Here is a 27,706-nt window from a genome sequence, read left to right on the forward strand (position 1 = left end):
GCTGCCTTGCCTATGTTTAACTTAACTTAGTCTTCTTTAACCTGTTTTGTCTGTCTCTTCCCTCCCTCTATTCTCACCCCTCCCCCCCTCCCCAACGCGGGGTGCATAGTAGCGCCTGGTCCCTACAGAGCAACCCCCATGCACGCGCAAGTGCTACGGCCCCCTTGCCAGCGCCTTAACAAGAAACGCGCAGGCGCCTTCCAGTCCCTAAAACGAGCAGAAACCAGCCCCCCCCTGCGCGCACGCCCGAAAGCGCATGCGTAGGGCTGCTCCCCGGATCTGTGGTGCCTTTTCCCTCCCGGACGCCAGGGAGCGCTTGTGGGGCTGGCCGCCTCCGTGAGTGACCCGGAAGTGAGGGAGTCCGCGGCGCGAGGAGACAACGGGGCCGCACGCGCTTTCCATGTGCAGGGAGACGCGGATCAGCAGGAGCCAGCGCGAGCCCCGTCGCGGGGATGAAGTTCGCTTACAGGGTAAGGGGGTGGCGCGCGTGCCACCGGCACAGCCCGCGCCCCGCCCCCCCGGGCGTTCTTCTCTGTGCCGCCTCCCCCCCCCCGCCGCCTGGGACCCTGCCCCAGAGTCCTCCCCCCACATCCTGCCCTGAGTTCCTGGGAACCCCCCATGGGTCCCCCGCCCTGCTCCCCCTGCGCATCCCACCCTGTGCCCCCTGCAGAGCCCCAAGGACCGCCCCGACACACACACCCTGAGTCCCTGGGATCCCCCCATTCACTGGCCCCCATACACATCCCACCCTGTGCTCCCTGCAGAGCCACAAGACTGCCCCCTCAAATATCCTGAATCCGTGGTATCCTCCCATGAATTCTCCCTATATTGCCCCCCCATACACCACCTACCCAGTGTCCCCTGCAGAGTCCCCTTCCCTCCCCCCCCCCCCCCCCGACGCCCCTGGAGTCCCCGGGAACAACCCATCCCTTGTTGCATGGATCTCTCTACACTGTGTCCCCCTCCCCCCATACATTCTGCCTGGACTGCCCCAAGGCTCCCCACACACGCTGCTCTGAGCACTTAATAACTGTTCCGTCTTTACCTCTCTGAACCCCTGCCTGCCCCCTCCAGCACATTGAGCTCCCCCTAGGGGATTGTCACCACCCCACCTTGACCCTTCAGCATCCCTTCCCTGGGATGCTCCTTCCTGTTAAGCCCCCAGTAAGAGCACCTCTCCTTTCTCTCCCAAGTTCTCTAACTTGCTGGGCACTGTTTATCGGCGTGGGAACCTACATTTCACTCCAGATGGTAATTGCGTCATCAGCCCCGTCGGGAACAGAATCACCGTCTTTGACCTGAAAAAGTAAGTGACCTGGGCTTGCACAGTGCCTTTTCTGCTAACTGGTGTGATAGTCCAGTTGGACTATGTATAAACCACATATCTTCATTTTAGCTCCTGAAAGGCTGGCACTTAACTGGGGCTGGAGATGCTGGATAGTGAAGTGTTTGGATACGACCATAGTGATGGGAATGGGATAAATGGTAGGAAAGCTGTTCTAGTCTAGTGGTCAGAGTAGGATACTGTACTAAGATTTGGGGGACCTAGGTTCAATTCTTGGCTCAACCACTGATCTGCTGCTTTGAGCAAGTCACTAAGTCGGGTAGGCAACCTATGGCAGGTGTATGGTGCAAGCTGATTTTCAGTGGCACTCACGCTGCTGGGGTCCTGGCCACTGGTCATTTTAATTTAATTTTAAATAAAGCTTCTTAAACATTTTAAAAGCCTTATTTACTTTACACACAACAATAGTTCAGTTATATATTATAGACTTATAGAAAGAGACCTTCTAAAAACGTTAAAATGTATGACTGGCACGTGAAACCTTAAATTAGAGTGAATAAATGAAGAGTCGGCACACCACTTCTGAAAGGTTGCCCACCCCTTCACTAAATCAATCTGTGCCTCTGTAAAATAGGAGTTTTCCCTATTTCCTTGTGGTGTTTTAAAATCCATTAAAGACTGGGAGGCACACAGATGAGGGCTATATAAGGAGCTCAATAGATGATAGTATGAGAACTGAATAGAACAGAATTAGTGTGTGGCAAGTTAATCACTGAGAAGGAGGCAAAAGATTTTGCTTCGTGTACAGGCACTGCAGGCGTCCAGAATAAAAGTGTGTATAGTACTCTTCTCAAATAAAAAGTATCTAGGTGAGAGACGGGAATAATCTTCCTGATACAGAGGTGTCTGGAATAAAAAATGACTAGCATTCTCAAACACTACCACTCTCTTACAGTAGTTTCAAAAGTAAAAAAAAAAAAAAGTGAAGCCTATATAATAGGGTGACAGGAGATATCAGAGAATGCATATTTCATGTGTAAAGCTCTACACTGATACAAAATTTGTATCTGCATCCGATCCACAAACATGATCTGTGGATATAAAGTGGATATCTGCAGATTTGCAGGGCTCTATTGTAAAATTTGGATCCACATCCATCTGCAAACATGGTCCCCGGATGCGGATATTTGCAGGGCTCTATTCATATGCATGGATCAATGAGAAGAGTAGTTGTACAAATGAAAGTATTTTAAAACATTGAGTAAAGAAGATCAATAGTATCAGTATGCATTTGATATGGTATGGTACCCCGTGCAGTTCTGTTGTGTGGTTTTTTGTTTATTTTACTCTGTGGGAAGTGGGAGTCTTGGTGTTCCTGATCTATTTTTAACCTTCCTATCTTTAAAGGTCTGCATTGTGGCCATCATGCTGCTGGCTACTAGGCAGTATTCCATTCAGCACCACTTCTTATTCATCTACAGGGCAGATGTTGAGCATCATGAAGTAATCTCAGGGGTTATGCACCCTGTTTCCACACCACTCCCAGTCCATGCTGACCCTGCACTAGAAATCAAGCCCTACTCCTCTGAAAATGAAAAGCATTAGTATATTACAAAGTCATTAGACCACTCTTACACCATTGTGGTTAATGTTGTTTTATTGGTTTTCTTTTCCTCCAGTAATAAGTCAGAAACATTACCATTGGCAACACGGCACAATATCACATGTGTGGGGCTCTCTCCAGATGGAAGTCTTGCCATATTAGTTGATGAAGGTATTTGGGGTTTTTTTGTTCTTAAAGGTGTGTCAGAGAACTACAGTTTGCAGAAGACAATCCATTCTATTAAATATGATAATATTTACCCATAACTAGCCACATTTGACTAAACCTAAATTCTGAAAACGTATATTTCTTCCTCAGAATTTTCAAAGTTGTTGTTGAACCAGAATGTGGCTTCTTTAATTTTGTTCAGATTTACTATGTTAATATTTTAAAATGGTGTTACATTGAAAAGCCCCACCCCCGAAAAAGATGTCTGGCTTAAAAAAAAAATCTATGTACCTATAGTTTCTTCAGAGTGTCAAACTGTTTCAGTGATCCTTTTCCTTCCTTCCTTCCAGAGGGAGCTGCCTTGCTTGTCAGTTTGATTGGTAAATCTGTGATACATCAGTTCCATTTTCAGAAGCCAGTGCACTGTGTCTGCTTTTCCCCAGATGGCAGGTAAACAGGAACTTAAAAAACAACAACTTTAAAGTGTAGGTAATGAATTGATTAAAAACAGACCAGCCAAGGAATACAATTTCTTAATCCATGATGTTGGAAGCGGGGGGGGGGGGGGGGGGGGGGGGGGTGGGGGGGGGGGGAGTAATCAATGAATATTTGAACAGGATCAGTTTCTGTAGACTGGAGTGTGGGGGCTGGGGTGAAGGAGGAGCGAGGGAGGGAGGTAGTCAAGCTTCCCACCCTTACCCTTTTCCAGGATATTCATTCCCTGTGGTAGGGGACTATTTCAGAAACTTTACTCTGACTTCATAATGCACTTCCCCATTGGAAAATTCAAGTTCATTGGTGTACAGGTGCCTAAGAGATGCACATGTTGATGCTGCGGAGGTTGAAGTCAAGGTTTTGCATTGTAGGATCTTGAGTGATGTTGGAGGTATATGGGACTTACTCTGCCTCTCTCTATACATGTCCATGAAAGTGGTCAAAAGGTGGGGGTTAAGGTTTGTTGAAAAAGGATATCTTGACTATGGACATTGCCTTGCTTTTAAGAGTTTGTTTTTCTTGAGAAATCTTAATTGATTTTAATGAAAACTTTTCTTTCTGGGAGTAACACACAAACGGTATTTATACATATACACACATTTGATGGAGTGGAGGGTACTGTATACGCAGGTGATGTATTTTACATGCCAGGATTTTGTTTTTACTCTACCAGCGTAGCAATAGTACATATATAGCCTTTCATCACACAAGAAATATCCCTTTCTAATATTATTTTGTTTTGTTGTATTATTCTTGTTTCTGGCACGGAAGGACTGGTTGCTCCTGCAGTTTTGTGTATAATTTTGCTCTCCATTTTCTGTGTGATAGGAAATTCGTGATCACAAAGGACAATGTTGCTCTTATGTACCATGCCCCTGGGAAGAAACGAGAATTTAATGCCTTTGTTCTGGACAAAACTTACTATGGTCCATACGATGAAACAACATGCATTGACTGGACTGATGATTCCAAGTAAGTAGTTACAAAAGTCCATGGGACTTGTGCTCCTTGCTCCCTTGCAAATCCCACTTTATTGCTCTTTATTGCAAGATGCTCTTTCAAATCCCACTTTATTGTTAATTTGGTGTTCATTATTATTATTAAGGATAGTGTATATGTTGGATCCAGAAAATTTGCTCCAATAAAAATTTCATTTGTGTATGTGTGCTGTAGTCCAGTCTCCAAATTCTCAAGTCTTTCATTGGCTTTGAAAGCTCCCTTTGATTTCTCAATTTCTCAGTCTGTTCTTAAATTTATGCACAATTAATGTGCGGTTTTTTTTTTAAAAAGCTGCCTGAGTACATATCCATAGAATATAGTACATCTTGGGCAGCAGTAGGGTACAACCATCCCTTAAAATGTGTCTCCATCTCCCCATGGAGGGAATGACTCTTATGGAGTGAGTGTAGTTGACTCTCTCTGCCTATTCAGTCCTTGACATCCCTGCTAAGACTACCAGTTGTAGTGGGAACATCTGTCCAGTATGAATCACATGTTGAATGTCTGTACCTCTCTGTTAAAATGGGGTCCACAGAGTGGAAAAGTTTGTGAACCCATGCTCTGATCTGACTTCCCCTTTATTTTCTTTTGTAGGTGTTTTGCAATCGGTAGCAAGGATATGTCCACATGGGTGTTTGGAGCTGAGCGATGGGTTAACCTGATCTATTACTCTCTGGGAGGGCATAAAGATGCAATCGTAGCCTGCTTTTTTGAAGAGAATAGTCTAGATGTATGTAAAAAAGCACACTGCTTATTTGAATGTTCATATTAAAATTGACCCAGCATTTTTCCATCTGTAGATAACCATACCGAATTTCTATTGCACTGGTATTCCAATGAAGTATTCATAGAAATCACCGATGGAAAATACCTGTTATTTAATGTCCTGTAATTCAAAGATGATTTGCCAAATTGTCTTTAGACTTTTCCAAAACGTTTTTCTCTGTCTTCAGAGTAAATCTTATAATTTTCATGATAAATGAATTTTCTAAGACAAATGTATAGGGTCACTAAAATAATTCTTGATAGTGGAAGATGGTTATAACCTTAATTATCGAGTAAGTATTGCCACTCCCTAATCCAGTTTTTTGGTGGGTTGATATGCTGTTTAATTCAGCAGATTATGGAACCCTAGGGCTGTATGATGTTCATAATATATGTATGTGTGTTTATACTCCAGCTGTACACAATTAGCCAGGATGGGGCCCTGTGTGTGTGGCAATGTGATACAGACTTGGATGGTCTGAAGCCCAGGCCGCCCAAAGACAGAGCAGAAGATAAGAATGAATCAATAGAAGACCTGGGTGAAGAGTTTATTGAAGAGCCCAAGGGTGAGGAGATTCATGGAAAAGCCACTACAAATGAAAAAGAAAGGAGAGATAAAGTGAAATATTCACGTGCTGCAAAGTAGGTGATCTTCCAACGATAACAGGGATATATAGATAGATATAACAGACATAGCTGGGATTCATTGCTATTCACTTTACATTAATATACTGTGTTACTTGAAGCTAGTGGACATCCCTACCCAGCTTTCAGTCATTAAACTCTATTATAGTTGCCTTCAATAAAACCCATTTCTATCATACCCTGAGCATGTGAATAGTGATTTATGCAATTGGTGAGTAAATAGAAGATTTTCCTTCAAGGATTAAATCAGTGTTCTTGTTTTATGATGACACAAAAGATTACCTTCAAAATTAATAGTTTAAAGTTAAAAATATCGGAAATGTAATGAGGTCCAGTGTACGCCATCTTGCAGTGGCACTGATAGCCGTTTAGTTTCTGCTACTGTGGAGCTATATTTCTGTGAGGGAAAGATGGGTTGACATCAAAATACTGAATTTTGGCTCAGTGACATTAGTCTCTGTAGAAGATAGGTATCTTTAAGATGACATCAGCAGTTTGGGTTACCTTTCTGAAGGAGGGCCACATTTTCAAATGAGACTTGTGAAACACAATCCGGAGTACATAGTCCTAGGGTACGTCTATACCCAGCCGCTAGTTCGGCGGCTGGCAATCGAACTTCTGGGTTCGACTTATCGCGTCTTGTCTGGACGCGATAAGTCGAACCCGGAAGTGCTCGCTGTCGACTGCGGTACTCCAGCTCGGCGAGAGGAATACCGCGGAGTCGACGGGGGAGCCTGCCTGCCGCGTGTGGACCGAGGTAAGTTCGAACTAAGGTACTTCGAACTTCAGCTACGTTATTCACGTAGCTGAAGTTGCGTACCTTAGTTCGATTTGGGGGTTTAGTGTAGACCAAACCTTCGAGTATAAAGAAACTTTAAATGGAATATGCAGTTGTTGGATACCATTCAAACAGACATTTATTTGACCCTGAGAATGCCATCAAATACAACACCGTAAGAGCTACAGCTACAGAAATATAAACCTCAGTACCAAGAGTACACAGTTTATGATTCCAGTGCTTCAATTACTCATTTAGAATCATCTTAAAGAATACAGGGATAACCACTTAATTTATAGAAACCACAGATGTTGGCGTTAGGTGACCAAAGGAAAATACACAGTTTAATTCCTCTTAGCTTAACCTTAAGTGTCTTTCATTATGTATAGTCGTATGCAACTTCTGTTAAATTATGTATGTTAGTATAACAGCTGTAAATTAGTGTCCATTGTAGGAGGAGTGGGTCAGCTAGCGGAATAAGGCAAAATGTAAATCATAAGCAGTTTGGAGAACTGCTGTGTTTTAGTTTGTTGTGGTACCACCATCAAAATACTTGCCTTATGTTGAATTGTCATTGTGAAAGTACACCTGTCATTCATCTTCACATTGCTTTTTTGGTGTATTTTCTTTGGCATATAGGTACTTTTTCAACAAAGAAGGAGATTTTAATAACCTGACATCTGCAGCTTATCACAAGAAAATGCACCTTCTGGTCACTGGTTTTGCTTCTGGAATTTTTCACCTACATGAGCTTCCAGAGTTCAACCTTATCCATTCCTTAAGGTTAGTTTAATTGTACAAGCCCTAGAGCGGGTCATTGTGTCTAATACTGAAGGATGAATGTCATGGCGTGAAAGTCTTGAACAGTTCACTGGGTATTGTAATTGGCATTTCAGTCATGAATTGGAATTCTGAAGCCACACTGATTTGAATAGGAGCATTAATCTCAGACAGATTAACTAAAACCATTTAATTCCACTTCATTGCTTTATTAAAGAGGGGCATGATTTGAACCAGGAACTCCTGAGTTCTAATCCCAGCCTTGCAGACCCTCTTTATGGTTTTGAGCAAGTCACTGGCCTAGTCTTCACTTACCGGCTGGTCCGGCGGCACGCCATCGATGTTCTGGGATCGATTTATCGCGTCTGGTTAAGACATGATAAATCAATCCCGGATCGATCCCGGAAGTGCTCACAGTCGGCGCCGGTACTCCAGCTCGCCGAGAGGAGTACACGGCGTCGACGGGGGGAGACTTCCGGCCGCGTCTGGACCGCGGTAAGTTCGGACTAAGGTACTTCGAATTCAGCTACGTTATAAGCTACGAATTTGCGTACCTTAGTCCGAAGTCCGGACTAAGTGGGGACCAGGCCACTGAACTGCTGTGTCAATTTCTGTTTGTAGAAAATGAGAATACTACTTAATTACTTACCCCACAAGGGTATTAATAAATAGCGTTTGTAAAGTGCTTTCAAGACAAAAAAAGATATATACCAGATGAATATTATTATTATATTTTGATGGTTGCTATGTAGCGTGGTGTGTTAAACTTAAAAAGAGGATGTGTAAAGAATGAATGCACAATTTCCATTTACAACACAGTAGATCTTTCTAGAATATGGCAAATTTTAATCTTGTCCCGCTAAGTAGCGCCTTGCTGGAGTTCATAGTTGCTTTTTTTTTTTTAAATACAAATTTATACTCTTTACCCTGGACTATATTTTTGTTCCTTCTATCCCATAAGAAGTCTGAAAAGTATCTGAAGAAATTACAGCTTCCCACAGTTAGCTCAGGGCTATCTATCCTTTGATTAATTGAAGTTTCTAGAATTGAAATTGTGGAAATTTGTAAAACTGATTTGCATTTAAGCACCGTGGCAGTGTTTTTTGTCTGTGGTGAAATATATTTAACACATTTTAAAAACCACATACAAAATTTCTGTACAAATTACTTCAAATCCACACTCGTTTAAAAAAATAAAATTGGATGGGGTTAGGGAGAGTGTATTGATTCAATTACAGGTCATTTTGTATTAAAATATATTTACACTCCTAGGCTTTAAATAATACTTAACACTTGTACAGCATTTTACATCTTCAGAATGTTGTGCAGACATTAAATGGGAAAGAGTTGACAGATGAGAGTAATGTGCACAAATATTGGGAAGGAAGAAATACTGTATGTTTCTGCTAGCCCAGTCCCTGGATTTGTATTACTGGGACTACGATACCTATGGCTCTCTGATACACTCAATTACCACAGTGATGGGCATGTATTGGGACATAGTTGGCTGTGTCCTGTATATTGAGTGGGGTCAGAGAACACTTTTAGCAACTGCTTCCTTGACTCTTAGGATCAAATTTGCCACTAGTATACGCAGACCCAACTCCAGTGACTACAATGGAATTTGTCCTCTTGTGCTAATGGGAACGTTGGCTCTCGTGATCCAAATACGTGATGCATTTTCAGTTTAACATAGAATTAAATATGAAACTCTCATTGCACCTTTTGCATTGCTGTGAAAGTGACTCCATATGTTCTTGATCCAAAACCCTGGGCTGGCCTAACTTATGCCAGTGCTGTCTAAGCAGTGTATTTTTGCTGGTTTCCTTTACTTTATTAGAGGATATGATGTGTTAATTATTTCTGATTTCATAGGAATGTGAAAATCAAAGAACTTGTTTGAATAGAGGAAATCAAAACACAGTTTCTCAAATTACATTGTTCGTTTATTCTGTATCCTCAACTTACGTATTTCTTGGCATTTTTCACTTAGTATTTCAGACCAGAGGATTGCCACTGTTTCTATCAACTGCACTGGTGACTGGATTGCTTTTGGATGTTCAGGTTTGTAGTTCAAGGGGTGCCTTTCTAAGGCAATATGTTGCAAGTCTGCAGGTGTGAGTTCTTTGTTCTGCCTGACCCCCACATTTTAAAGTTTTATTTGTTGTTTTATAGGCCCATGATTTTGTCCTTATAAAATCCCTCTGATGTAGTTGAAATAATATTTCACAGATGAGAAAACTGAAGTACGTAGATTAAGTGGTTTGCCTGAAGTCATGAAGTCTGTGGCAGATCTTGGAATAGAACCTAAATCTCTTGATTCCCAGTCCAGTTCCTGACTGATAAGACCATCCTCCTTCTAACAGGAGTACACTATGGCACGAGCCTGAACATAGGTTATAGTTTACCTTCATTCTGGGTTACCTTTTTTCCTGCGTGCATCTCTCTTTACTGATATAAATTCTTCCTTCGCTATAAGTTATGGCTGGATGGATGCACCAGCCAACCTCCTCCAACTCTGAGCTGCAAATCTAGTCCATAACCAACTGCCATGCAAGCTGAACCCTTCCCCTCTCTAAACAGATGTATCTCACTTAGAACCCTTCTCGAGCCCATGGGATTGAGTGAAAGCCATTCGATATTCCATGCAGTAACCCCTTGGCCAGACCAATAGAAACATTAGATCGGCTGCTTTTGGTAGACATTAGATCTCCTGTGTTTCATTAATGTTGAGATATAGTTTGGATTCACTTAAAAAGGCAAGATTAAAAAAAATATTTCACATGAAAGACCAATTTCAAGCTTGTGTGTGTTTTATTTTTATTTTATTTTATTCTCTTTCTAGTGATTTTTTTTTAATGGTTTTCCTCCATCTTTTTTTGGCTGCTCATCAGGACACATCTGTCTTCTGCCAATGACAGCAGCAGTAGTATTGGCTTGGCATAGCAATAAGAATGCTAAGTCAAGTAACAACTGCTGATGTTTACAGAAAGTCTGTCGCTTTGACTTTGAAATAATCAGACACCTTGCATTCTATTATGGTGGATGTATACATAACACAGGTTATCTGTATGCACATGATTTTTTATAAATGGGAAGGATGTTGTATGCAAGTATTGTATGTAGCCTGTATACGTCAGTGAATCGGAATTACATATGTATCCTCTCCTCCATTATGTTTACAGGTCTGGGTCAGCTGCTGGTGTGGGAATGGCAAAGTGAGTCTTACGTGCTGAAGCAGCAGGGCCATTTCAACAGTATGGTCTCATTGGCATATTCTCCAGATGGACAATACTTAGTTACTGGCGGGGATGATGGGAAAGTAAGTCAGTCAGTTATTTAAAACTCTTGGCTTGCAAAAGTGTAGTGAGCGGTACAAGTCTGAATACACTATAGAGAGCATTGTTACTGTAACTGACAAATCATTTTTTTCATCATTTTAAAATTCATGTTTTTGGCCACAATGCCTATAAGTGTGTTTTGGAAGCTAGGAAGCAATTTTCTTTCCCGCTGCCTCTACATTCTGGTTTGTTATTATAGGGATGTTCTTGTGGGCTCTGCTGCTTGTATTACTTACAGTTTCTAGCAGTTAAGAATTTGATTTGGAACAGTTGCAGATACAATGCAGCATAAAGAAAAAGCGTGGCCAAATTGTGGGCTTGACAGTAGTGTCCCTAATACCTATCCACATTAACACGCAAGCATAGATGGTGGATTAATGGTGTACCAGTACAGATGACCCTCAATTATCCAAAATTCTGAAACACCCACTAAGCCATTCTAACAGTCGGGGTGTACCAGTCTCAGAATAAATCCAAAATGAGTTTTATAATTAGATGTGATTCCTAAACAAAAAATTTTCAAATGTACCATTGCAAATAGTTTCTGTTTAAAAGAAAAATGGAAGTGTCTCTTAGTTGAGACTTGTATTGAAGCTGTAGATTAGAGAGAGAGCCAGGTTTTGGATTTTGAAATGGGCCATTTGTCTTTTCTAATTATGGTCTGGAGACTTAACAGTTTATATATCTGAAATAGATACATTTTCTCCCACTCTGAAATTTGGGGCTGGGAAAGAAAAATAGCCCCACCGCTGCCAATCAAATTTAGAGCTGACTGTAAATGGGAATTCATGTACTATGGGAAATTACGAAACTTGAAAAATGAGAAAATTAATTCTGAAACATAACGAAAAATCAAATTTCCCACAGAATGGGAGTTCTGAAATTTTGTTTAGAAAAAGTCAAAACGACAATTTGATTTGATCTTTTCTTACACTGCCTGCAGCCTGGGCTTACCCTGGAGCTGAGGCTCCTAGGCCAGGGAACTCTCCCCCCGGTTGGAGAACAGGGAAGCCATGGAGCTGTGAACATTTTTCCAACAGAAATTTGAAATTTTCCTGCAAAATTGAAATCTGTGGAAAAATTAGTTTTTGTGTAAAATGAATTCTGTGTCCGAAAATCATTCCAATGGAAAATTCTCAAACAGCTTTAATCAGACTTTCACCTTGCATGTGTGTTTCACTGAGATTTTACAAATAAAAGGCCTGATCTTGCATTCCTCGCTCCCAAACAGAACACCCACTGGCTGAATTGGGAGTGCTGTCTGAGTGAGTAAGGCATGCAGAATTGTGCTTTCAATTAGAAGAAATAATGAAGCTATGCTGGAGCGTTGGGATGTTCGTTTATGATACAGGAGTTCTTAGAGGGCTTTTCTTACTTCTTTTGCAGGTGAAAGTTTGGAACACCAGTAGCAGCTTCTGCTTTGTCACTTTTACGGAGCATACCAGCAGCATCTCTGCTGTAACTTTTACCTCCACCGGTTATGTCATTCTGAGTGCTTCCCTGGATGGAACAGTGCGAGCCTTTGATCTTCACAGGTAAATCCTCTTTAAGCCTCAGTGCATCACCCAGTTTTGTCCAAAGGTTATCAGGATCTTGTGTTTTCATTCCTAGTCTCTAAATACTGCCAACCACAGTCCCCAGCAGTCATAAAACCTTCTCACTCTTCAAATCTTAGTGCTGTTTTATAGGTTTAAAGTGAGTTAATCAGATTTTGGCTAATAAGTGAAAACAGTTATTGTGAAGCAGTAGGGTAGGGAGTCTGAATTGGCTAGCCAGCTTGCCTGGTTGTTGATGGAGAGATGAAATATTGAATTGTTTTAGATCCTCATTCTGCATCTGGAATGTATCATTTCTGGTGGGTTTTTTTAAAGCTTGATTCGTCTGTATTTTTTGCATCATCAAGCATCTTTGAATACAAAGAAAACAAGTATTTCCATAGGCTGTGTCAACACTACACAATTATGGGCTGTTGTTCCTTTATCCTTGTGCCTCAAATAGCCTTCTGTGCATAGGAGACTCTGTCTGAGACTGGATCTAGGTGCAGTGATTTGGCCACCACAATTGTTACCTAGAGGCTGACAGTTCAGTAAGAGAAGCCATGATCTCTGGCTTCAAAAGTCAGTTAACTGATAAAGGCATGTGTCTAAAGGAACATCTCCACTAGCTCACTCAGTAAAGGAAACTAATAAAACATATGGGCATAGCTGTTGCCGATCATTCAGCAGAGGGTGTGTATAGGGACACATGTGAGCTACTCCATCATTCACATAATAGACATAAGTATATTTAAAAAAAGAACAAGCATCTTCAAAGATGAACATGAATATTTTTTGGAGATTAAAAAATAGCATCTTCACAAATTGTCCAGCTTCTGCTGGACAGGAGTCCCTGAGTCAGTCTTGAACTCATTCCTATTGAGCAAGTCATACGTAACTCCACTGGCTGAGCAAAAATGTCTTTTTTTTGGATGTCTATTTTAATTTCTGTATGTAGTAGCTTTGCAAAGTGTACTCCAGATTTAAATTCTTATACTTCTTGGTTTAAAATGCTATTTTTAAAAATATATAAAATATTAAAATGTGAAATACTTTAATTTTTGTAATCTATTCTTAATGCTTTTTAATTGTTTAGACATATACATATATATATTTTTAAAATCATGTTTGCATATTGTTTACAACAGATATCGCAATTTCCGTACCTTCACTTCTCCACGACCAGCCCAGTTCTCTTGCTTAGCAGTGGACTCCAGTGGTGAGATTATTTCAGCTGGTTCCCAGGACTCGTTTGACATATTTGTCTGGTCAATGCAGAGTGGCAGACTGTTAGATGTAAGGATCTGAGATTGTTCTAGAACACTCACTATTAACATAGAAAGCACTGTGCTTATGTTAAGTATCTTTTAGGTTAGTTAACCCTGTCTGAGGGTTATGTGTTGTGGAGGAGATGCAGCTATATGTATAAACTCACATTAGCCGCCTTCTCCCCCCTCCCCCCCGGCAATCTATAATTTGGTATCTCTGGACTATGCTACATTTGTGTCTGTGGGGAACGGGTTAGTTTTCAGCATTCTTGAGTGGCTGACTAAGAGCAACCTAGGAAAGGTCTACTGGTCCTTTCTGGCTGCTGAGTGAACACAGCTAGTGCATAAATGACTTCTTATTGAAGGGAAAGAGGGAAGATGTATACAGCCAGAAAGAGTATAGACTGACTACATTAAAGTGTGGTACCTTGCAGAGGGTTAGACTGAACACAACACTAGCAGTTGGGAAACCCTCTCCTCTCCATGCCCACTATCACCTCTTGGGACAAGAACTCAGCCTGTGTTGTCCACTTCATTATGACGTAGACATTGTAGGAAGAATCTTAAGACTAGAACACAGCCTGAGGATGTTCTTGTTACAGTGCAGAGCTGGACCATACTCTGCTCATGGCAGGCTGGGAGCAATAGAAATGAAGAGCTTGTGGTTTTCATGAAAAAGTTTGGGGTTCAATTCCGCACTGTGGCTTAAGAATTCTGGATTTTTCTCAGAGGTTTGTTACTTAAGGAAAGACATGACTCTGAAGGGCCATGTTCACCACCTCCATGGCTTCCACTTGCATACTGGACAAGGGTATGGCCACGCCTTAGACATCCACACTAATGCGAAAGCAAACTAGGTGAAAAAACCCGGTTGACTGACCGCGGAATAGCTGACTGAGCGCAGGGGGTCAGTAAGGATAGCAGATGAATTTTGTTGGGGGAGAAGTGTGGAAGTCCTGTACTCCAGTATTGCCTCTTTTTCAAACATCTGTTTCTGCAGTTGGGGGTTTAAAAAAAGAAAGTGAAATGAATTTCCTTTCCTAATTGGAATGAATGTAAATGTGAAACCACAGATGTGCTCGTAGAGTATTTTTTTTTTTTTATTATTACCTTTTAATCATAATTGCAACAGGGACTTTGATTCGGAAAACAGCAAATTGTGAAATGGTTTCAGCAGTAGGCCAGCCTTAATCTCTGGAGAAATTATCTACTTATCAATTCCTCTGGCTAGTTAGTTATACATTTAAAAAAAAATCCGTTATATTCCTGAATTCTAAGTTGATCGTCTTACCAGAGGAAACAAAATAGCGAGTACTACGGAATTCTGTTACCTAATTTCTATTTCCTGTTCTTTAAGATCCAAAGGAAGTCTTTTCCCATCTCTGTACACAGGAATGTACCTGCATAACATCCCTTGTATTGAAAAAAAATATGCTCCTAAACATATGTAGTAAGGGTGTCCACAGCCTGTAGACATAATCACAGTTTTTGCCACATGATTATATGTTGAACTCAGTTTCATTTAATTATTCCATATTATTTTTTTCTTACTCCATTAGGTCTTATCAGGTCATGAAGGTCCCATCAGTAGTCTGTGTTTTAACCCAATGAAGAGTATCTTAGGTAGTGCCTCTTGGGATAAAACGGTCAGACTCTGGGATATGTTTGATAGCTGGAGAACCAAGGAGACACTAACACTGAACTCAGATGGTAAATTTCATTTCATTCTATCTAACCTGTCACATAGAGGCAGTTACGTATGATCTGTGTTATTCCATCAAAAATATATTGAGAATATCTGTAGTTGGTGAGGTCAATCAGTCAACATTTATTCCTGGGGAAATTCTGTGCCACTGCGCACATGCAGAATTCATGTCCCGTGCAGATTTCTTTGCTTCCCCGTAGAAAAATGACTTTCTGATGGGGAAGCAAAGGGAAGATGCAAGATCGGTCACGCACCCCTCCCCAGCAGCATGGGTGCGTTGTTTTGGGTGCCTGGAGCAGCCAGCAGAGAGGTAAATCACTGCGGGGGGTGGGGACACCCGAGCGGGTGCCAGGTCAGTCCACCCCCCATCCGTCCAATCCCCCTGCATCTGGACACCCCCAGGCCCAGACCCCCCACACTGATCCTCACCCCCTGCACCCAGAGCCCCCTGTTGAGCCCTGGCACCTGGCCCATGGCTCCTACCCTGAGCTGGGCTCAGCTGCTAGTCCTGGCTAGGGTGGGGGAGGTGCACACTTCCCTTGCATGGAGCGGCTGGGTCAGACACCCCGAGAAACCTCCGGCTCTGCACACCCTCCCCCCTGCTTCTTGCCCCCATCGCTCCTCAGCTGTGTAGGGAGGGGTCACTGTATGGGGAGCTGCTCCCACGTCCACCCAACCCACGTGCACCAGTACCCCCATACCCAGACCCCTCCACCGAGCCTCACCCCTGTATCCAGACCACCCCCAGTCGAGCCCCACCACCCTGCACCCAGACTTCCCCATGCACTTGAACCCCCATCCTTACGAGCCCCAACCAGCTGTACTGAAAGTTCCTTTCCCCTAGCACCCAGACCCCCCGCTGAGCCCCAACCAATTTCGCCTGGACCTCCCTGCAGAGTCCCATTGTCCCTGTACCCAGAACCCCCCAATGAGCCCCTGTGCATCTGGATTCCCTGCACCCAGATTGCCCCCCTACACTAAGTCCCTCCACACTTGGATTCTGCTGGGTTGAGCCTGCCTGCCCACACCTGGTTGCTAGCCTTGGTGAGTTGCTTCACCTGCTACTCCTGAGGGAATTCTGCACCAAAAAATTAAAAATTCTGCTCACAATGTTTTAAAATGTTGCAAATTTTATTTGTCAAATAAATGTGGAGACTCCAGCCTGGCAGTGTGGAGCATAGGCCACTGGCTGCACAAAGGTGGAAGATCACCCTGCAGCCTGACCCCTCCCCACCAGACATAGACCTCTGGGGCAGGCCTGGCCCTTGCGCTCTGTCAGGGTCAGGTGCAGCCTCACCGCCGAGTCTGTGTCCTGGGGAGGGAGAGGGGAGAGGCTGCAAGGTGATCTCCCACCTTTGTGCAGCCAGTGGCCTGCGCTCCCCACTGCCACGCTGGAGCCTCCACATTTATTTATTGACAAATAAAATTTTCAGCATTTTAAAATATTGTGAGCAGATTTAAAAAAAAAAAAATTTGGAGCAGAGTTCCCTCAGGAGTAAGCATTTTATTTGCCAATCTCAGACTGTAGTTTTCATTGCTGCTGTTTCACATTATTTGGAAACAGTCAATAGCTCAAAAAGCCTTTGGTGCTAGCTACCTGGGTTTTTAGTCAGCGTAGCATTGTGTTTTGTTATAAAAATGTGAATGTGTGCCCTCTTATTCTAAATCTCGCTTAGTAGAGTCCAGAAAAAATGTGTTAAGACTGAAGTACATTTTTATTCATCAACCAAATTCTCTGCAGTTCTTGTTGTTGCTTTCCGCCCTGATGGCAATGAGCTTGCGGTTGCTGCCCTGGATGGACAGATAACTTTCTGGGATCATGAAAATGCAGTGCAGACCGGATCAATTGAAGGAAGACACGACCTTCAGATGGGAAGAAAAGAGTTGGACAAAATAACAGCCAAACAATCTGCTAAGGCAAAGTATGTAAAATATTCCTGTAGCAATGACAAGAAATTGACTGTGCTCAATACTCTTGCTTCTTACCTTTATGTGAGGGTTTCAGAGTTTAGCTGACATCTGAATATCTTGATTCTGAGATTCAGTTTTAATAACTTAAATATCTTCTGACTCAGTGTGCTGTCCATTCATTCTAGACCTTTTTTTCCCCTGGTACCTTCATCATAGGTCAGAGTCACTCATACATCAAATCCTGAGCATCTGTTCTTTCTCCTAAACTTGATTCATTTATATCATATGAAATCTTTCATGTCATGCTGTGCATCATTTAGAAGTGACAGTAAAAGGCATACACAGTTATAGTTTTGTGAGTAGCTGGTATGTAGGTGATTCATTTCAGAAGATGTAATCTGAGATATCCTGCTGGTTTTATTATTCAGGCAGTATACATTTTTTTTCAGTGTATTAATAACAATCAACTTTAAAAAAAATCTCACAAACAATGAGCACGCCTGGTATTTGAATGCCTTTGATAAGAAATCTTTCCTCTCATCCCCTCACCCCAAAAAAATGAGGCAATAACTCTTTGAAAAATATATAACTTTCAGTTGTGAACACCAGTCAGCTGCTGTCTTTGAAATAGAGCTAATCATTTAATAGTAATTTTTTTTCTGGCTCTTCTGAATCATTTTAATTGCAGATAAGACAGGTATGAAGACTTGGGGAAGAAACTAAATCTTTTGTAGTGGATATTTGTCTCATACATGGTTTACTGCTCACTTATGTTGATGCAAACCCATCCCATAATCCTAATTGCAGGAGTGTATGGTACAGATGGGGTGTTGAGCAGAGGCTGGTTTGTTTTCCCTCTAAGGGAGGTTCAAGCCCAGAGGGATTGCAAAATTGCATGTCTGAGAGGAAAGAAAAGTGTGCTTGATGGAAAAGCCCGGGAGAATTGTTTTGCTGTTGACGTGACATGGCTGTATTACAAGTGGAGTAGTACAAACATTAAATAATCCTCACAACACCCTGTGAGGTAGGGAAGTACACCAACAAATCTGTTGAATTCCGCATTGTGATAATTCACAATAAAGAATTTGAGAAGTATTCAGTCATGGCAAAACAATTCTGTACATTAAACACATTAAATTAATGACTGTGGAAGATTAAACTAGGAAAGGTTTTCTTTTATTCAATAGCAACTTTGGTTCATTGTCTTTCCATTGTATTGATGTTGGATGTTTGCTCAAAGCTCAGAAGTAGGGGTGAAATTATGCATTGTATATTTTTTCAGATCTTTCACTACTCTGTGTTATTCAGCTGATGGCCAATCTATTCTGGCAGGAGGATTATCAAAGTTTGTCTGTATTTATCATGTGAAGGAACAGATTCTTATGAAGAAATTTGAAATCTCATGTAATCTTTCCTTAGATGCAATGGAGGTAATTGACTATCTCAGTTTTTGTTTGTTTGTTTGTTTTGTTTTTAAGACTGTGTTTGTTTTTGGTATAGTGTCTGATAAATGAGGTTTGCCTTAGGAATATTTTATTACTTAAGTGGGAGTTCTTTTTGTTGGTACTGAGTAGGAGACAGTCACAGGTGAAAACACCAAAAGAGAGAATAAAATAGCTTAACTACTGGACTACAAGAAACCCAAAAGCAGCCAAAGTGCTTGGTCTTGAAAGTGCAGTTTTCTTGACAATGAATGATAGTAAAGTAAATTTGCAATTACATTGCATTTCAAGAGTGTGAGATTTTAAAATTAATGACAATCTTGTACTGAATAATTTTCTTTGTGAACAACATATTTGTGCCAAAGAATGGATTCAGCGCGGGGGGGGCAGGCACAAAAGTTAGAATTATTAACGTAATCTGACAGTATTGTCAAATGCAAACATTTTCAGTTAATTTAAAAGTAACTACAGTATTGCAATATCTTCCATCACTCTTCCCTTCTTGCTAGGAGCTCTTAGATCTCCACTTCTCATTCTCCTTACCTTGAATTGTCATGGCCACTCTCTGAGGAGGGCTGACCTGGGCTTTCTTTGAAACCCATTAATGAACACTCCTAAATCAAGTAGAGGTTGTTGTAAGGTAAGCTGAGGGGCATTCCCTCCCTCGCCAATGGCTGAGCATTGATCCCACAGTACTGCAAGCTTCAGTTTCTTCCAGGAGTTGGAGGAGACTCTTGGATGAAAGTACAAAGCAATAACCATTAGGCGACTGGGCTAGCCCGTTAAATGTTTGTGAATTACTCAGTTAATCCTGTTCAGAACTCTCTCTATATATATCAGAGGTTCCCAAACTTTTTACATCGCGCTCCCCCTCCTTACCCATGTTCCCTCCCCTCCCCCCGAGGCGGGGCGTAGCCGTGCCCCCTGAACATTCCTCTGCGCCCTCCCTAGGGGAGAACGCCCCACAGTTTGGGGACCTCTGCTATACATGTATTCTTCAGATACAGGGAAGCATGTTATGTTGGAGAGAAGTATTGTAGCAAATGGAATATGAATATTTTTCAGGAGTACTTGGATCGTAGGAAAATGACTGAATTTGGCAGCATGGCGCTGATTGATGATGGGGCTGGGGATGAGGATGGTGTTGCCATTGCTCTTCCAGGTGTAAAGAGAGGTAAGTTCAGTTCTTAATCCCACTGGTAGTAACACTGCTTTTTGCCCTTGGCTCCATGGGATAAAAAAACCTTCAACTCTGGGTCAGTGTGGGATGGACAAGGGGTGATGCTATTAGACATGTCCACCGCCCCACCAAAATTGTTAAAGCTAGTTTGAAAACATTGTGCAGATGTAATAATCGGTGACCTGTTGTTGAATACTTTCTCACAGAGGTAATAGGAAACAGATGCACTGTGGCCTAGTGAGTAGAGCATAAGGCTGGCACTCAGACTGGAGTTCAGTGCCTGGCTCTGCCAGTGACCTGCTTTATGACTTTGGGCAAGTCATTTTCTTCCCTCTGTTTCTCCTCCTACACTTTCTGTCTTGTGACTGGAAGCTCTTCGGGGCAGGGACTGTCTCTCTCTCTCTCCGTGGAGCGCCTAGCACAATGGGACCCCGTTCTCAGTTGAGGCCTCTGGAGGCTATTGTAATACAAGATGACTGATTACATTTGAGTGTTTGATGAACATCGTGTCCAAAGTAGTACATGGCACATTGGTATTGCTCATGTTTGAGATCAGAATAACAGGATGATAAGGAAAATAGCAAAGTAACCTATGAGCCGAAAGGAAATCTGATACCTCAGGATTTTTTTAAGTGATCTGTTGGTATCTGTCACCTTACCAATATCTATCATGCTCGCCATACCACCAGTTCTGAACCTGTCACACAATGGTTCAGCGTTCCTTTGTCAGATGTGTTTCTGCTGATTCAGCGACAGTAACTCCAGGGTGAGGGTTCCTATTCACAGTGTGAATATTTAGTTGGATGTGTTGATGACTTGCTTCTCATTTCTTGTTTCAGGTGACTTGAGTTCTCGGCACTTTAAACCAGAGATAAGAGTGACATGCCTCCGTTTCTCTCCTACTGGTGGGTGTTTAACAGTAAATGTAGTTTATCAGTAATGTTGAGTCTCCCGCGGGGGCCGCCCCCCCACCCCCATGCAGAAGGACTGAGCAGTGGATGAGAACTGATAGATGTGAGCCGCAAATTTTTGAGTCATTAATTCAAATTCACCCCAGATTTAGGGTGATATAAAGACACTCTCATGCCTCTGGTGGCTCTCCAGAGGCTTATGTGAAATGAGTTGGTGGCCTCAGTCCAGTCACAGAAAACACCTCGCAGAAACCACTGTTGCTGATATTGTCACTTATTGGCCCCCTTATTGGCATTCTCTGCAGAGGGGATGATTTCTTGTCCATAACGGTGATCCCTCCAGAACATGTTACAGTGGTGTGTATTGGGCATATTGTTGCCTGCGTTGTTCCTATGATCTGGATAACCAGAAGATTTAAGTTCATAGTGCTGTCAAGCTGGCACCTTTCACAGACAGTGTTTGATCAATAAAACCATCTATAGTATTGAGACACCTCCTCTTCCCAAATCACTTTAAGCAAGCATGGGAAACAGTCTTCATTGTTCATCACCGCTCCCCAGAAAAAAACAACTGTGTTGTGTTTAAATATCAACTGCCATTTCTCTTTTAGGACGAAGCTGGGCAGCGACCACCACAGAAGGCCTTCTCATCTACTCACTAGACTCCGGACTAATCTTTGATCCATTTGAGTTGGACATTGACATCACACCTAGCAGTGTGCGCAAAGTGCTGAGTCAGAAGGAGTACACCATGGCCATCGTCATGGCCTTCCGACTGAATGAAAAGAAATTAATTCAGGAGGTCATAGAGACTATACCGTGTAATGAAGGTAATCAGGGCTTCCCTAAAGTTTAATTAAGCTAATTTGAGATCCAGATGTGTAACCCCCTTTGAGCTGAAGTCTGAGGGCAGAGTGTAGCCCTTAAACTTCCTTTTATTACCAAACATTTTATATTACAGCAAGCCTACTGCATGTTTATGGAATGTTGTGTTAATTCAGGACACTAGTCCTTTCTACCTCAGTACTGATATGTCTAAAGAGGAAGGGGGAGAGAGTCTTGCAGCTGAAAGTCAAGAAATCTAATTTCTATTTCCTCTCTGCCACTCTCCTTTTTGACTTTGCACAAGTCACTTAACCTCCCCTCTGTTCCTCAGGTTTATATCTGTAAAATGGGGATAATGTTCACCTCACAGGGCTCATGTGTGGCTTAATTCCTGAATCACAAAGTACTTTCAGATGTTTGAATAGAAATGGCTATAGATGTCATTGTTCTTATTGTATATAATAAAAAAGGCACATTTTACTATTATACATTACAGTGCATACATGCTGCTAATTAATCATCACTTATTTGGGGACATAATTTTCCTGAACCAAAGAGCTTAAAATGTAACTTCACAAACATAGGAACAGGAGACTGAACGTGTTCAAATAAAAATGTCATAAAGTAGATAAATCTTATGCGCTGATATTTTTATGTGGCAAGGAAGGAAGAATATAGAGTGCAGAAGTCAATGGTCAGAAGATGCAGATTTTTTGCGTTGGTGTAGGAGAGAGGCTGCTTGGCACACCAGGAAAGTGATACTGTTCCGGGGTGTGGGGAGCAGCATAGAAAAAGGCAAGAAGGGGAGGAAGTGACAAGAGTGAGCAGGGTGTGGGGTTGGGATGGGTAGTGATCAGAAATGGAGGCAGGAGGCAAGGGCTGAGGATGAGGAGTTGGAATTTCAGACAGAAAGATACGTGGGATAGGAAAGGAATTCAGGGAAGCAAGTAGTAGGGGAGGAATGTGGTGGTGGTAGAAGAGGAAGGCTATTTTAGCTGTTTTATGTTGGATTGAGGGGAGAGTCAGGAAGGCTGGAGAGAATCCAATCTAGGTTGGGGAGAGCTATGCCGTGAACCAGGGTTTTGGCAATAGGGCAGGGGTGGCCAACCTGAGCCTGAGGAGGAGCCAGAATTTACCAATGTACATTGCCAAAGAGCCAAAGTAATACGTCAACAGCCCCCTATCAGCTGCCACCTCCCCCCGTTCCCAGCGCCTCCCGCCCACCGGCAGCCCCGCCAATCTGCACCTCCCGCTCCCTTCCCGCACCTCCTGACCAGCTGTTTTGTGGCGTGTAGGAGGCTCTGGATCGGGAAGGGGGGGGAGGAGCGAGGGAATGCCAGGCTCAGGGGAGGGGGGGAAGGGGTGGAGTGGGGGCAAGGGCTTGTGGCTGAGCCAGGGGTTGAGCAGTGAGCACCCCCCTGCACATTGGAAAGTTGGTGCCTGTAGCTCCCGCCCCGGAGTCGGTGCCTATATAAGGAGCCCCATATTAACTTCTGAAGAGCCACATGTGGCTCCGGAACCACAAGTTGGCCACCCCTGCAATAGGGACAGAAAGGAATGGGAGGATTTTAGAATTGTTATACTTAAGCCATGGAACTCATTGCAGAGAGTTCAAGGGCTTGTGGCGATTCAAAAAAGGGATTATCCATTTACAAGGATGATGAGAAAATTCAGAATTACATTAGATTGGACTTTTATTTGGAAGGGTTATAAATCAGGCTATGATTTTGGCATGGGTCTTTTTATTGAAGTCATGGACAGGACGCCGGAAATAAACAATGAATCCCGGAAATGGAGACACAGTAATCCAGTAACAAAGCCCGAGCCTTGCTGCCCAGGGCTGAAGCCGAAGAACTCTGACATCTCTTAAAGTCATGGAAGCCGTAACCTCCATGACAGAAGCATAGCCTTAGTTGTAAATCCTCATGCTTCAGGGCATTGTCATCTACTACCAAACAGAGGTTAGGAAAAAGCTTCTTTTGTGGGCAGGTTATTCTAATGCCTTCCTCTGAAGCATCCTATACTGGCCAATGTTGGGAACAGAAACACTGAATGAGATGAAGTACTGGTCTGATCTGCTGTGGCAGTTCCTATAAAGTGAGAAGCAGCAAGATTTTGCCAGAGCCTGGATGTGCAGAGAGAGGGAAAGCGTGGAGTGAAAGATGATGGAGAAAAGGTGAAGGTAGTTGAAGTTTTAATAGAAAATAAATGTTATGGCAGACCCTGTTTTAAGAGCAGATAGAAATATCTTGCTTTTAAGTGCTGTGGAGGTTGGAAAATTCAGAGAGGAGTAACTTACTTCCTGAAGGGCTGGCAAGTGATGTTCACAATACTGGCAGGTTACCTCCTGTCAGGTGACGCGGAATAGTAGAACTGGGATAGTCTCTGAAAGGGCATCTCCTCAATTTTCCTTCCCTTTCCTCCCACCCCGTTATTCCAGTTGACAGCTTGATGGGTTGTTGTTGTTTTTTTAAACAGTTGATGTTGTCTGCTCATCGCTCCCAGAGCTGTATGTGAAAAAGGTGCTGGAGTTTCTAGCCTCTGCCTTGGAGACATCTCATCACTTGGAATTCTATCTTACTTGGGCTCAGCGGTTACTGATGCTACACGGACAGAAGTTAAAAACAAGGTGAGTGGACTTGAAAATCAAAACACAGAAAATTGGACATTTTAAGCTAAAGTTTAAAATATTTGTGAGACAATTAAGAGGCTTCCAGCAACTATCTTTCAGATTCTGTATTGAAACATACAACCCAAATACTTGATTATTATGACTTCCCATTGACCCCAGTATAGGTTGAAATGTGAGTATTTGGGAGACATAACATGATTCCTGCAGTAAAGTTGTAGAGGAGGCTCTCCTAGATTGTAGGTAGAACTTTGTTTGAACTTCTAGCTTTAGTTAATAAATGCGTAAAGCTATAAAGAGCTGTAAGAAGACTTGTGGGAACACTGTTCTTAAACAATTATTTACATTTGATGCGATTGACATTGAGTTGGGCAGTGTTTCATACCTAAGCATGCTGACATTGCTTATGTTTTTTGTACTCTGTCAATTAATCACAGTTAACGCCTGCGATTAACTGAAAACAAAATTAACATATTACTCGCATACCTCTGGGTGGGGAGGGAGGCATTGGGGGCCTGAGGCCCTGAGCCGGGATGGAACCCTGCACCCCGAGAGGCGCTGAAGACTGAAGCCCAGAGCCCCTAGTCCAGTGGTTCTCAAACTTTTGTACTGGTGACCCCTTTCACATAGCAAGCCTCTGAGTGCGACCCCCTCTAATAAATTAAAAACACTTTTTAATATATTTAACACCATTAGAAATGCTGGAGGCAAAGCGGGGTTTGGGGTGGAGGCTGACAACTCCTGACCCCCCATGTAATAACCTCAGAATCCCCTGAGGGGTCCTGACCCCCAGTTTCAGAACCCCTGCCCTAGCCTATATTTGAAAATATAGAAAACCTACAAAAATCTTTAAATAAATGGTATTCTATTATTGTTTAATTGTGCGATTAAAACGTCGACTAATGGAGTTAAATTTTTTTAATCTCATGCTTAATAGAGATTAATTTTTTTAATCACTTGACAGCCCTAGTTTTTTGGAAAGCAGTGTAATGATTTCTGTATTCTGCATTCCTGCCTAGTTCCTTTCAGGCAATTAGACAAGATATGAGTGTTACATTCAGCCCAGCTTTCTTTTAGAGTGTTTGGGCAATTGGAATGAGGACACTGGGCAAATTAAAAATCTGACAGCTCTTCTCAACTACTATTTGGGAGTCACCGTAGACCTGAGGAAGAAGCGATTATGTATTCCTTTCCTTGCTGCTGTGGGGTGAAGAATGAGTAGTTATTCACACATCATGCCATCATTTAATGAATTCAAAATGGCAAGGAAGACTGATTCTTTCTTTTGTTTTGTTACAAAGTAGCAGTGGATAGTTTGTGAAGTCCAAATTCCTGCTTTGCTTTTCTGGAATTTATACCTTGAGTCAACTTCATTATCATGATAGCAAAGAGAATCAACTCGGAAAAGTTGCCATTTGACCTCAGAATGGAACGGTTTCTGGGGCTGACTTTTACATTGGTGCTGGGAGGGAGAAGCATTTGACTAGCTCAGCTGAAGCAACATGAGTGATAAATTGCATACATATGTTGTACTGAGCTAAAATTGTACACAGGTTTATTGGTGGACACAGCACAAAGTTACAAGGTCACTTGCTTTTATTCAGTGATATTTTAGATTTAGAACATAGATATGTAAAAACAAGCTAACAATATAACAGGCTTTTTTTAATTTTGAAGAATAATGTTGAAAAGGGATTCTAGAAATCCATGTGTAAATACAGGCTACACAGTTAATTGCTTGCTTTCTCCTTTATAGGTCAGGGAAGCTGCTGCCCATGATTCAGTTCCTTCAGAAGAGCATCCAGCGTCACTTTGAAGATGTTTCTAAACTGTACGTATTGCTGTCCTTTAAATCTTTTTCAAACTTAAAACATAAGTCTTGTACAAAAGCTTAAGGCTATTGAATGTTGGGAGGGAAAATTTGTGTGATGTACTTAGATGAAGCAGAACCTAACATTTAACGTTTTTTTTCTTCTGGTGACTTGTTTTTACAGCTGTGAGTGGAATCGCTATAATATTAAATATGCTTTGGCCATTTCCCAACAACGGGGCATGAAACGTCCTGCAGAAACATCAGTGAGTGAAGAGGAGTTGGAGGATTCTAACAGCGATTATCTTATGGAAGAAGCAACCACGCATTCATAGGACAACTTATTTTCCCTTAATTTTCCTATTTCTTTTTGTTTTTTGGGGACCTACAGAAGCAATCACTTGCGCCAGTGGTATTCACTGAGATTAAGTGGCCCTCATAGTGGCTTATTTTGTATATGTTGTGATATAGGCTTGGAGTAATCTGCAAAGATACAGAAGCTGGTTCGATTTAGGATAGCTAAAGTGTAGTCCATACAGTCCCTAAAACATGGCTTATGTCCTCCCTCTTCCCGTAACTGAGGGAGCGAGGACGAAGCTGATCAGCTAGATTTGTATCTGAACTCAAACAAGAAGATACTTGTGTTCATCTGTCAAAAAAGATAAAAGCGCAAGTAAAATTATTGTTTGGTGCATTTATTTTTGATAAAATGTATATACATATACAGGCATTTTAGGCATTGCAAGTCACTCTCTAAAGTCTTTGCTGTCACAATATTTCTGTGCCCCTGAATTAAACTCTTTTTTTAGTCATTTGTGTGTGTGTCACTTTTCATTAAACATTTGGAGGGTTGCATATTGACCTCAACTCCATTTTGAAATGTTATCCTAGTTGCATTTAATAAAATAATAATTTTATAAATTCTAAAATTATCCAAACTTTAAGCTGAATATTACCCAAAAAAAGGAAAAATATTTGGAATAAATGTCATACTATAGTGTGAACAAATATGTGAGCAAAGATTCTGTGCAGGATAGCATCTGCAAGGAATTTAATTGGTTAATGATCAAGGGTATTGCAGTAAAGATTTATGTCCAGAAATTTCCAGCCTGTTGAATGCAACTTATACCACTATGTAACCAAATCAGAAGAATATTAAATATCTGAATGTTTGTTTCTCTTTTCTTTTTTTCGTTTTAACATGACAGCTGTTTTTTTGTTTTGTTTTGTTTTTTTAACAGTACAACCAGGGTTCATTAGGATGTTAGATTCTGCAGGTTTGGGTCTCTCGGTTGCTTTAAATGTGAGTCAACATGAGCACCAGTTAATTACTTTTTTGAGATTCTGGGTATGGAAAAAACATGCACGTCTCTTATGCAATACATTAACAGATCTCTATTAGTGAAGAATATCTCACAGATTACGGATGGGGATCAATCACAAGTGATCTTCTATTGAATTCTGTTTTGGTGGCAACACTTGGCAAAAAGGTTACTGAAAACTGTTACAGAGAAAATGTGCATAAAAATGTTTAGACGTAGAAAAAAAATCAGTTTGTATGACTCAACTGTATAAAATAAATATTACTGTATACTCTGGTGATCGAAGTAAATAAATATACCAGTGTAAAA

At 41.8% G+C, this 27,706-nt stretch overlaps 1 protein-coding gene across 1 annotated transcript; it reads left to right on the plus strand.

The window, feature by feature from the left end:
• The first annotated feature begins 308 nt into the window (after nucleotides 1–308).
• On the plus strand, nucleotides 309–27,706 carry PWP2 (PWP2 small subunit processome component). The gene is made up of 21 exons (XM_008176460.4): nucleotides 309–470; nucleotides 1,194–1,306; nucleotides 2,965–3,059; nucleotides 3,407–3,506; nucleotides 4,380–4,523; nucleotides 5,145–5,280; nucleotides 5,731–5,957; nucleotides 7,378–7,521; nucleotides 9,512–9,582; nucleotides 10,704–10,840; nucleotides 12,246–12,394; nucleotides 13,543–13,690; nucleotides 15,222–15,372; nucleotides 17,109–17,289; nucleotides 18,561–18,708; nucleotides 19,786–19,894; nucleotides 20,740–20,805; nucleotides 21,423–21,641; nucleotides 24,115–24,265; nucleotides 26,022–26,096; nucleotides 26,260–27,706. Exons 1-21 carry the CDS (start codon nucleotides 453–455, stop codon nucleotides 26,408–26,410), a joined length of 2,733 nt encoding a protein of 910 aa, XP_008174682.2. The 5' UTR covers nucleotides 309–452; the 3' UTR covers nucleotides 26,411–27,706.

This window comes from Chrysemys picta, chromosome 1 (assembly GCF_011386835.1).
Source record: "Chrysemys picta bellii isolate R12L10 chromosome 1, ASM1138683v2, whole genome shotgun sequence".
NCBI lineage: Eukaryota > Metazoa > Chordata > Testudines > Emydidae > Chrysemys > Chrysemys picta.

What these genes read in the sequence shown, in the direction of transcription:
- PWP2 (XM_008176460.4), top strand. An exon ending in TCTTCCAGGTGTAAAGAGAG is followed by an intron (nt 19,895 to 20,739) that starts GTAAGTTCAGTT and finishes TTCTTGTTTCAG; the next exon opens with GTGACTTGAGTTCTCGGCAC. An exon ending in GACTATACCGTGTAATGAAG is followed by an intron (nt 21,642 to 24,114) that starts GTAATCAGGGCT and finishes TTTTTTAAACAG; the next exon opens with TTGATGTTGTCTGCTCATCG.